Source organism: Argiope bruennichi, chromosome 5, assembly GCF_947563725.1.
Source record: "Argiope bruennichi chromosome 5, qqArgBrue1.1, whole genome shotgun sequence".
NCBI lineage: Eukaryota > Metazoa > Arthropoda > Arachnida > Araneae > Araneidae > Argiope > Argiope bruennichi.
In genome coordinates this window covers 48248929-48261159 of record NC_079155.1, presented here as the reverse complement: position 1 = coordinate 48261159, position 12231 = coordinate 48248929, and the positions used below count along the sequence as shown (strand labels likewise).

At 26.6% G+C, this 12231-nt stretch overlaps 1 protein-coding gene across 1 annotated transcript; it reads right to left on the bottom strand.

The window, feature by feature from the left end:
• Positions 1 to 979: 979 nt before the first annotated feature.
• Positions 980 to 12098, bottom strand: LOC129969495 (uncharacterized). Its single transcript, XM_056084095.1, has 6 exons — positions 11058 to 12098; positions 7744 to 7933; positions 6796 to 6961; positions 3840 to 3960; positions 3035 to 3088; positions 980 to 2575 (listed from the first exon to the last, which is right to left on the bottom strand). The coding sequence occupies exons 1-6, from the start codon at positions 11885 to 11887 to the stop codon at positions 2335 to 2337; spliced, it is 1602 nt and encodes a 533-aa protein (XP_055940070.1). The 5' UTR covers positions 11888 to 12098; the 3' UTR covers positions 980 to 2334.
• Positions 12099 to 12231: the final 133 nt, after the last annotated feature.

The following is a 12231-nucleotide window of genomic DNA, read 5'->3' as shown; positions in this document are numbered from 1 at the left end:
AAAAATGCTAGAAATGTTTCTAACCATTATATATAATATTCATATTTGTTCTTAAATAATCCGATAATTATTCTAAACTACTCCCCCCCCCCTTCTATTGGCACTACAGACAAAAGCTTGAGTTCATAAAAAATTCATTTGTTCATTTATTTATATTTAGAAATGATTTCAATTTGCAATTCATTTCTATTTTTTTTTTGCACATATTAAAGGTGAATTAATTTGAATAAAGAACATTTAAATTATGAATCATGTAAGCAGATAAAAATGTGAAAAATCTTACACAACCAACTATTAAGGATATAAAAATTATGTAGATTTATACACTGTTACATACTAATGATCTATATTCTAAAGAAAAAATTCTAGTGAAAGCATGTATTAAATTTTGATTATCTTGCATTATTTATATTTTTATATTGAAAGAGATACTAAAAAATAATATAAGATTTAAAATGGGTTGTGTAAGAAAATAACAATTCAATTTTTGAGAGCTCATATAAAGATTCACAACCATTCATCTTTGAAATTTAGGTTGATAGTTAGCTAACAGTATTGAGCCATTGTCACTGATATATCATATTTAAGTTCACATAAATTAATAGATATGTAGGTCTAATATCTGTATAATATACATTATAAGCTGCTTATATTTATTAAGCTGCTTATTCTAATATCTTATGCTAATTATTTTCTGTAGACTTCTACACTATAACATAGAACATTACTAACATACAAGGTATTATATCATAACGATTTGAAGATTCCAAAAGGCAATATTTACAGAAGATATATAATAAAAGCAGAAAAGAAAAGATGACTAAAACAGCATAAGACTCAAAATATAATGTCTATGACAGCAAAAAAGCAAAAAGATTATTCAAGAATGAAGAAAAAAATAAAGGAAACTTTTTTCCTAACACAGATCATTAGAAAGTTTTTAGAAAATGTTTCAAATACATTAACTTCCTTTTTAAATCATTATATTTTATTTACAATCCAATCAATTTCAATAGTATAATTCATTTTGATTATAAAAATTCACTATAAGTCTTAAATATTCAAGAAGTACATAGTACATAAGAAATTTCGATTAATGAATAAGCTATCAATATACAGGAATTAATTAATTAATACAATAAATACTACAAATATCTCTAAAATATTATAATATTTTCAGAAATAAAGAATTATTTCCCCTTTATTTTGGTATTTTTATATGAATTTCTTATTTGACAATTAACAATCATACTTTTTTATTACTGCATCCCATTCACCCATTTATTAAATAAACTTCAATTGAGTTAAAATGTGTCACTTAAACTTAAAACACTAAACACTTAAAAATATACACTTTAAATATATATAATTGCCTGAGCATGGCCTGCAAAAAATATATAATAATTTATGTGCAATGCTTGCTGTAAGATGCATAAACATGGTCATACAAAATTGAAGAGACCAATATGACTAGATATAATTTAAACTTATTATCACAAAACTTAGTTGCTGCTTCTTTTTCTATTTAAATGATATTTTGTATAAATTAAGTGTTAATTTAATTATAACAGCCAAATTAAACAAAAATAATAATTTTTATTAATTTTTAATAATAACAGCCCAATATTAATTAAATTGTAACAGCCAAAGTTGTTTACATTGGCATTATCGCCAAATAAAACTTAAAATCTGAGTGATTTTTTTTTCTCTCCTGAAAATTATAGCATTAAAAATTTCCGTTTCTCTTTTTTCCCCTTTCCCCCCTCCCTACTAAGAAGCTGTCAAAATTAAATGTGGCAGAGAGTTTCTGAAATATAAATTCTGCATGGACAAATATGTTGTAAAATTATGCTACACAAGCCAATTTGAAATATGCCTGCATTTGAAGTCTTGTCTACTTGATATAGATAGCAACATAAAGATATACATTATATGAATATATTTCTTTAAATATAAAATATAAAGCAGTCTAATATTAATAATATGTTACAAATACCAGCTTGCAATTATTATTCTTGACAACCTACTTGGGGTAAGCTGGTGGCCATGGGTTAGATCATCTCACAAACATTGTCAAGAATTATTTAATACAAATAGTCTTTCACAGATAGAAACATTTATAGAAATACAGTTCAAGAAACCAACTATAAAATTATAAATATCTTATTTCAAACTCTAAAATATTATATTAAATTTCTTTTCTCAACTAAATACCAACTATTTATAAAAAAAAAATCAAAATAATTACATTACTAAAGATACAAAATAAGAAAAAATATTGAAAATTTACAGGAATAAATATAATAAAGTATCACAAAACAGAAGAATAATATTTTAAGGAACTATTAAAAATTTTTCTAAGTCTAATTTAGATTTCAAAATGTTTCCAACATTGTCTTCAGCAATGAATGATACCTCCTTGATATCATTTGATAAGTTCTGAAGTAAGTCAGATTGAGTTAAATCAACTGACTCAGTTCCAACACCTGCTAAATATTCAAGATGACCAATCGAAGTTCCTTCAGAATCTCTGAATTCAACAACACGAATCCCATTGGGCGAAGACAGAGTAGTACTATATAGAAAAAGAGATATATATTTATTATTACACAATATAAATAAATTTTTAAAGAAAAATATATTAAATTATCACTAGATAGTAATAAAAAATTACGTAGGTAAAAATGCAAGTTCTTTTGCATAAAGTTTTTAATATATTTTTTTAGTTTTAAAAAAGTCGAAGTAAAGTTGATTAAATCAATTCACAACTTTAGTTAATATATATATTGCATTTGTTAATTTTATAAGAAACAGGATTTTAAGGTAACAGGATTTATACATAAAAAAATGTATAATATATAAAATATAAAACTGAAAGCAAAAAAAAAAAAAAAAAAAATTCACAATAGCCAATCCAAATTTAAAGGAATTGAATAGCTACAATTAATAGTAAATATGTATCCAGAATTTATTAAATTTAGTGTTCATTCATTATTATTAGTTTATAAGGAATATTAAGAGCAAAATATATTACCCTTTCATAGTAATTGCCCCTTTACTTTGAGAGTCAGCATCATTATTAAACCACCTACAAAAAGATATGAGAGAAAAAAATTATCATATGAAATAATAATTATGAGTAAAATTTAGAGAAATAGAGCATATCTATTTAATAGTAAATACTTCCCACAAGCTAGGTTCATAATAAAGGTTCATAATTACTTCTTAGTATTTAACAGAAAAGGATTATTACTTTTTTTTCAATAGAATTTGAAAGGAATTAAAATAAAGAATAATGTAATATTTTTAAAGATTAATAAAAAAAGAAGAATATTTTGAATAATTTTATTATAATTACTGTGCAAAATATTTTTGACTTAAAAATTTTACATTTTGGAAAAGAAGTCAAAATTTAAAGACAAGTTTTAAGCTGAAATACATTTCAGTTTCATGTGTATTAATATAAAATTTATATTGTATTTCTAGATAGTTATTGTAACAATAATAATAAATTGGCTTAATCTGATAACATTACAAAAATTGACAAATATATATATATATATATTCTATAGCATTTTTAAAACTTCTCTATGTGCTTGAATATTACTTGTGCATCAACTAACCATATTTTTTAAAAATAACAAAATTAAATTTAAATCTTTTGGACAATTTAATATGATGCAAAAATGAAGTAGAACCCGTAAACATCTCAAGTGTCCCCAAAACTCATATGACTTATTCTTAAAATAGAAGATGCCATTTCATTCAATCAAAGAGAAAAATAAATTTAAAAAGTTGAATTTCACTACATTTTAAGTTAATGTATTTAGAATACTTACTTATGGAAATGTAGTATAAGTGCAGATGATCTAGTCCAATAAGCCCCACCAACATGCACTGCAAGTTTCTCATCAGAAGATCTATCAGGTGGGTTTGGAATTCGCCATGGCCTCTCATTAACTATTTTTAAAAGATATTAAACAATTTTATTGTAATAAAATGTTTCTACATATATATAAATAAATAGGAATAAAGAGATTAAATTAATAAATAATAAACAGAGCATAATGAAAGAATACTGATTTGATGTTTAATGAACAAAGCTATCTTTATTAACAGAAAATATTTCTGATCTGAATATTATTTTTGATACTCTGAATGCTGTATATTAACATAAAGATATCACAATATTTTGGGGCATCTTGTACTGACAGAAATTTTAGTATATAATATATGTTGTTATATACTTTTCAAAAGATAATAAATAGTATACAAATATGGTCTCTCGAATACTTTCATCACCATTATCTACATAAACATGTCCTTTTCAAACAATTGGACTTTTACAGCTATAACATGTATTGCAAATATAAACTACTTCTATGCATTCAACACATATTGTAAATATTATACTGTCACTTTATATTCATTTTATGTAGCTCTAAATAAATTTACCAATAGATACACTTTAAAGGGTCAAATCTACTTTAATATGCCTCTTGAGTTTGTCATTAGTATAGTTCCAAAATAATCAAACATAGTAGTTATTCTAACATAGCAATTGTTGATTTGTTTCTTATTTTTTGTATCATTGAGCTGTAAACTTGCTATATTAGTTGCTTAGTATTTTGGCACCTCTGGCAATGTGAAGGGACTCAGATAGAATTTAAGTTAAGCACATTTTAATTCAACATAAAACACATTATGTTCTATAAGTACACATATTATATATCAACTGCTTTTGGTAGCTAATTTTTCACCAACAAGAGAACCCGAATCTTTCATCGAATTTACCAAATATAATTTGATATTTATCTTATAACTTTAAAAAATCAATTCTTGTATATATGTAAATGTATTTATTTCATGTATCTCAGAAATGACTCTAATGGTTTGGATCAAATTTTATATTTAGATAAGATTTTGCTTTTTAAGTTTATCTATATAAGCATCTTCCCTAAAAAAAATGCAATTTTACATTAAAATAAAAAAAAACATTTTTTATAACTAACTATTAGAATAAGTATATTCAACTTCCACTTCAAAGTGTGGGCAGTGCAGTATAGTCGTCAGAACAATGCATTGAGGATCCTTGGTTCAAATTGGCTTTTTGCTTTATTTTTTTACTTATGTATTTATATTCAATATTTTTTTTCAAGTTAATCTATATAGGTGACTTTTCTAAAGGGGGAAAAAACCAGCAATTTTATACATAAAAAAAAAATGTATCATAGAATTTTATTTAAAGATACTACATACAAAAATTGATGAAATAATAATAATAAAAAAAATTTAAAATTCATAGTCTTTGCAGAAGAATATGAAAAAGCATAATCTTCATTTCTTAGCATGAATTTCATTGCAATGTTCCATATATATATATATATATGGAGCAACAAACTTGGCAACCTTATTACGACTTGGCGATGAATTTGGGGACAAAATATATATTACTGGAAATTTTGAGAATTTTGGTGATTCAGCCAATAGGAACTGAGATACGCCTAATTGGTCCAGCACCTTCTCGGCCATCCTCCCCGGAACTATAAAAGGCCAGCAGTCTCAAGCTGCAATCAGTCGTACTTGGCATCAGGCCTTAAGATCAGTTCCAGAGCGCATCACAGATGACCACGGAAATGGATTGACAAACAGGCATTCTACAGACTACCATTTTCCATGATGAGCCCCTACCGGGGCTAAGCGCTTCGTCAACCCAACTCATAGGCTGCAATAAATCGTAGTTGGAGTCTTGAAACGAGTCGTTGAGAGGATAATGAAGCAACGGCAGAATAATCCAGCGTTGTGTGGAGCTCAAGCAATTGCTGAACTGAGCTGTGTACCGAGTCCTGGTGTCTATTGTGGAAACAGAATCGAGTCCTGTGAGGAGTAGCCAGTCGTGGAGTAGGGTGTTGGCCATTGAATACAGCTAAAGTGAAAAGACAGTGGAGAATTGCAGCCGTTCGGAGAGACAGTAGAGTGAAGCTGCGAAGATTTCCTCTCCTGCTGAATTCTGTCTAGCAACATTGTATGCTGTGGTTGTTATTGCTAACTATTACAACTTGTGGGCTACTGTGTACTGTGCTGTTCGTCTCGGCTGTATATTTGTCGTCTTTGTATTCGTGCCCTTCGTGTTAATAAAAATCGCCGTCGTTCGTTATTGAGGTCTGCTGATTGTTTTCACACCATACACCCACTACAAGTGAACCGTGTGAATTTACGAACTTAATAGTGAAGCGAAGTTTCGTAACAATATATTATATATATAATAATGATATCTTTTAATCTTATTTAAATCCTAATTAATTTCTTACATTCTAAAATATTCTCATTATTTCCTTATCCAATTCCCATTTTTTTTATTTAATTAACTCTGCATGCATTATGTAAAACTGCTCACTTCAGCATTTTCTAATGCTCTGAGTGAAGGGTTAAAAATCCTTAATGCTTTGAACATTCTTTTAAAGATAACAAAATTTCCCTTTCCCAAGACTACACGTGTCAAAGAAATTCTTATCAAAATCTCATAGTAAAATCTCTGAAGGGAGAAATTTTGGACTCTACTAATCCAGCGTTGTGATATATATATATATAAATGCCAAACTTGGTAACTTTATACCAAGCTACTGTTACTAATATATATATGCTGGTGTTTTACTATTTTTATCAATAGAATACCAGCAGATACACATTAGTTTTCATGTGTAGTAGAAAATAATAATAATAAAATTTGTATGATATAGCAATATAATAATTTTTATATTCACACAATTGATTAACAAAATAAAATATTCTTACTAGAGTTCTCGTTTATACAATTGTTGTTTTGCTCAGAATGAAAATCCACACTCTCTTCATCGTTTTTATGGGGTTGATTATCTGAAACATCCATACTTGAAGTTGGTTTCCATGAAATTGGAGATGTCAAACATAAAGGTACAGTATGACTGTGGATAGAAGATTGCTAAAAATAAAAATAAAGAAAAAAAAAATAGATTAAAAAGACATTAAAACTTAAAAAATTAAAAACACTATTATAAGAAAAATTTAAAATAAAAAAATCAATATTATAGAACTTAATTATAGAAGAAACAATGATCAGACTTATTTTTTATAAATACATTTGAATAAATATATGCAAAATAAAATTTAAAATATCAGTTCCAAAAGCAGATGATTTAACAAAGGGAAATAATTAATGTTTGGAGAGCAAAGTAGGATATAATCAAAAATCATCTCTAATACTCCAAACATATAGAAAAAAAAGTGCTACTGATAGATAGATAAATAAATAAATTATTTCAAAAATATAATCATTAGAAAAACAGAAACTATAAATGAAGTTCAAAGAAGTTGTTGATGTGTTTCTGTCACCACAATATATCATGATTAAAATGACATTTTATCATGATTAAATTTTCTTTTATAAATCAACATATTAATTAAATATAATGAATAGGTAACATTTAAAATTAAAAATGAATTAAAGAAAATTTTTACACTCAAAATATGTTGAAATATAAGAAGAAAAAGAAATAGTAATGAAAGATTTATATTGTAGTATGCACTTTCTTTTTTTAAAAAAAATATTTCACAAGAATGATATCAACACAAAAACACATAAAAATTATTAGTATAAGTAGGGGGAAAAATGAATCATCATTTCAACAAAACTTCTTTATTTAAAAACTTTAACTAAACATTTTCAAACTTTATACTAAGAAAACTGGTATAAAATTTCAAAACCTGGAAATGTGGATTGTGATCCTTTTGAAAAAGGTGATCATGATAAAACATGTCAATGATGAAGTACTTGTGAATGTCATCAAATCCTCTTCCCATAATACCACCATTTGTATGTCCAAGATCAAAAGTGTGACCTAACTCGTGTAAAGTTGCTCCAAGACCAGTAGAATAACATGCCCAATACCAACCTCTAAAATAAAGTTCCTCTGTTAAAGAAGTATATGTAAAGTCAACCACTTAAAAAAAAATGTTTCTAAAATTTTATGGATCATTAAATCCTTTTTCCATTTGAGTAATTGAAATATTCTTTACTTTATTACTTAATATTCTACATCATTGAAAAGAAAATTTAATCAAAATGCAAAAAAAAAAAAAAAAGTTTTATGAATTTAATTAAACAGTATTTATAAAGATAAAAATCAAATGAATACAAAAATTTAGGTTAATTAATTTTTTCACTATCAATCCATAAATAAACAATGTGCAAAAACACCTATATAAATTTTCTGAATCTATATAATAAAATATAAAGTATACATTGTATTAGAGAGTGGAAAAAAAAATTTAATCAAAATGCAAAAAAAAAAAAAAAGTTTTAAGAATTTAACTAAACAGTATTTATAAAGATAAAAATCAAATGAATACAAAAATTTAGGTTAATTAATTTTTTCACTATCAATCCATAAATAAACAATGTGCAAAAACACCTATATAAATTTTCTGAATCTATATAATAAAATATAAAGTATATATTGTATTTAGAGAGCGCTAATGCTGCTACAACTAAAACACAAATGAACTTAACCAAATTAAAATTAGAAATAAATATTAAGTTAACACCAAAGAATCAAAAAGAAAGATTAAATGAATCCGGCCCGAAGACTTTCTCAAGGGTCACCCTCAGGCAAGGATTCCAACCAGGGATTTTTTCTGTGAGGGGTCTGACTTTTGTCCAACAAACTGACCCCTCGTGACCCGAAAATCCCAGAAAATTGAGGTTTTGGAGATAAAATTAGTATCACAAGATTAAAACAAGTAAAAACATTTGCAAAAAAACAATCCAAATAAGACCACAGCAAATCAAACCACAAAATACATGGCAATAGAACCAAAAATGTAATATAAACAAAAGGCAAAATACTTACAAATTGAAAGTATAATTCCGAAGAAAATTACTTTAGGTTAAAACTTGCTATTGTAAAGGCACTTAAAGCTATATACGCCTACCACGTTTCGTCATGATATTATTAATTGTTACCCAAAAGATTTAGTTTTAACTCAAACAAACGGAAATCAACTTAAAGCTAATTATTTAGATTTAAATGTAGAAATTGATAATGGAAAAACTTTGATAGGTATTTATGATAAAAGGGATGAATTTAACTTTAAAATAATGAAACTTAATAACTACCATTTTAACTTAAACTCTAAAATTTTCAAAAATTTGATATTTTCACAATTTAACAGGATTAAAAAAAAAATGCAATAATAAAAGTTCTTATATTTTAGCAACAAACAATCTCATTAAAAACTTAACTATTGACGAATTTCCCAAAAACTTTTGCAATATAGAAGTTTTGATAAGAGAGGGTCTGTTTAATTTCTGACTTCCTCCAGTTTGTTAGCTTTAAGTTTTAACTCAATAGATGGCGCTTCAAGTTTGATGACGATGCATTATGACGAAACATGGTAGGCGTATATAGCTTTAAACGTGGAAAAATTAAAATTTAGTTTAGTTTAACGAAGTGCCTTTACAATAGCAAGTTTTAACCTAAAGTAATTTTCTTCGGAATTATACTTTCAATTTGTAAGTATTTTGCCTTTTGTTTATATTACATTTTTGGTTCTATTGCCATGTATTTTGTGGTTTGATTTGCTATGGTCTTATTTGGATTGTTTTTTTGCAAATGTTTTTACTTGTTTTAATCTTGTAATACTAATTTTATGTCCAAAACCTCAATTTTCTGGGATTTTCGGGTCACGAGGGGTCAGTTTGTTGGACGAAAGTCAGACCCCTCACAGAAAAAATCCCTGGTTGGAATCCTTGCCTGAGGGTGACCCTTGAGAAAGTCTTCAGGCCGGATTCATTTAAGCTTTTTTTTTTTGATTCTTTGGTGTTAACTTAATATTTATTTCTAATTTTAATTTGGTGAATTTTTTCACCTTGTCACATTAAAATACCTTCTCATAGTATGAAATACAAATTTTTAATTCTGGAATCATCAAAATATAAAAATTAAATTGTTTTTTTTCCTTAAACTACATTTTATTGTTAAGTTAATTCACATTACTATGTTTCAATATTTTTTATTGTCAATAACAATGAATTATCATTTCATATTTTCATTTTATAGTTAATATTTATTTAAAGAATAAAAAAAAAACTGCAATAGAATAAAAGCCAATTATCTTTCAGGAATGACTATAAATCTGAAGAAAATCAAATCATATAAATGCTAGTTTAAAACATTTTATAATACAAAAATTTTAGTATTATGACAGAACATTTATTCTGCCAATAACATATTGAAATTTTCTAACAAGAAAAAATAAAATTTCTACTTATTTAATAACTGTATTAGATTATTCAGCCACCAGCAATAGAATTTTCTATGCTATGAAAAAAATCCTTATTTTTTTAAAAAGTAGTTAATTAATCTCTTGCAGCAATTAAAAGAAATAGTCTCAATGCTAAGAAATCTGGTTTCACTCAACATTTAAAGGCTTTTCTACAATGGAAAAAAAAAATGACTTAGACTTAAAGCAAGATAATTTCAGCAATACAAATATATCTCTGAGATTACAAAAAATTTGACAAGAATAAGGAAAGAAAATATAAATTATGCATGCAAAAAAAAAAAAAGCTTCTCAGATCTAATTAAATAATCTCCTCTTAATTACATCATTTAGGATGTAATAAAATTCAACTTGCATTTAATTCAAATAACCAATCTGAATACACTTTTGTTTCCTTAATTTAATTATCACATTTTTCATATGCAATCTTAGAAATAATAAAATACATAAACCATACACCTAAGCCAATATATATATAGCTTTAATATTTAGTTCATAGTATATATAGATATGATAAGGTGATGATAATCTCTTGGATCCAAGTACTTCACAAGACTTTCTAATTTCTGATTCAGTAATTGGACAAAAAATAAAATTCATTGATAGAGTTCAAAGATTTGTTTTAATAACATAAACTGAAAATTTTAACATTAAAATCATATAGGTGATATTCAAATCAGATACATTTAGCTTCTCATATAAATCATTATCTCATATGATTTCAATAAAGAAATTACCTGTTTGCACTGTCATCCATTAAACTCATTCTATCAATCTTCCTTTTATCACCAAATCTCCATGGAATTTCTTGAAGGCTTTCAGGCCAAGTGTGTAAACATCCTGATCCAAACAAGGCTAAACCTCCTCCACCTAAAGCAACCTGACCTTTTGTCAGAGCCAGAACCTCCTTATGATTTAAAGGAGGTGTATTTGAATTATTATCATAACGAGTAAATGAAAGAAATGCTAAGAATTTACATTTATTACCAATTCTCAGTTTGGAATTCATCAATTCTATAGCAAAATGTGACCATAATTGTTCCTCGTTTAATTTGTATGCCTCTGCTAAAGACAACGAAGAAGTAAAAACATGACAAACCACTTCATCATTTTCTTCTTCCAAACGAAAAGTTTTCCCACTAAGGTTATGCTCTTTTAATTTATCTGATGTAAAAGTTTGCAGCATTTTTCCAGCAAGGCCTAATCGTCTGCAAGCACTATTAACAGAATTATCTTCATTTTGAGGAGCTTGGAATGTGCCATCACCGTCTTTGCACTTAATGTATACTAAGCGAATAAATCGTTCGCACTTTAAGGGTTCATAAATTAAATGCAAAAAACATACAAAATTTTTGTGTTGAAACTTTATTCTATTTTCACCAATTTTTAATTTGACAAGAATTTTAAACCTTCCATTAATAACAGGCCAAATGATGGACTCGGAATTGGACGTTTCATTTTGGACGATAATTTTACTATCTATGGCTGTTAGAATTTCTCCTACAATCAAAGGTAAAGAAAAATTTAATACATCTTTATCACAATAATTAATTATTTTAATGGCCATTTATTATGGGTTTGCACATATAACAGTGATACAGTGAAAATTCTTTGAAAACAGAAAATAAATTCGCAATCGCAGAACGAATGACAGTGAGATACAAAAAAAAACTTCTTAAATCATAGTATTATCATCGGTTATAGCAAGGCGATGACACATTTATCTAAAAACACTCTGTACTAAAAACCGTGCGAAATGAACTGTAGCAGACGACGAAAAAACAACTTTCTATTTATAAATAAACTGTTTTCATTTCAGTTCAGTTCTTCCTTTCAGTTTGAATATTTCGTCGTGGTAGAACCACATTTTTATTATTGGAGCGTGATTGGGCTATCTATCAAAAATAGAAG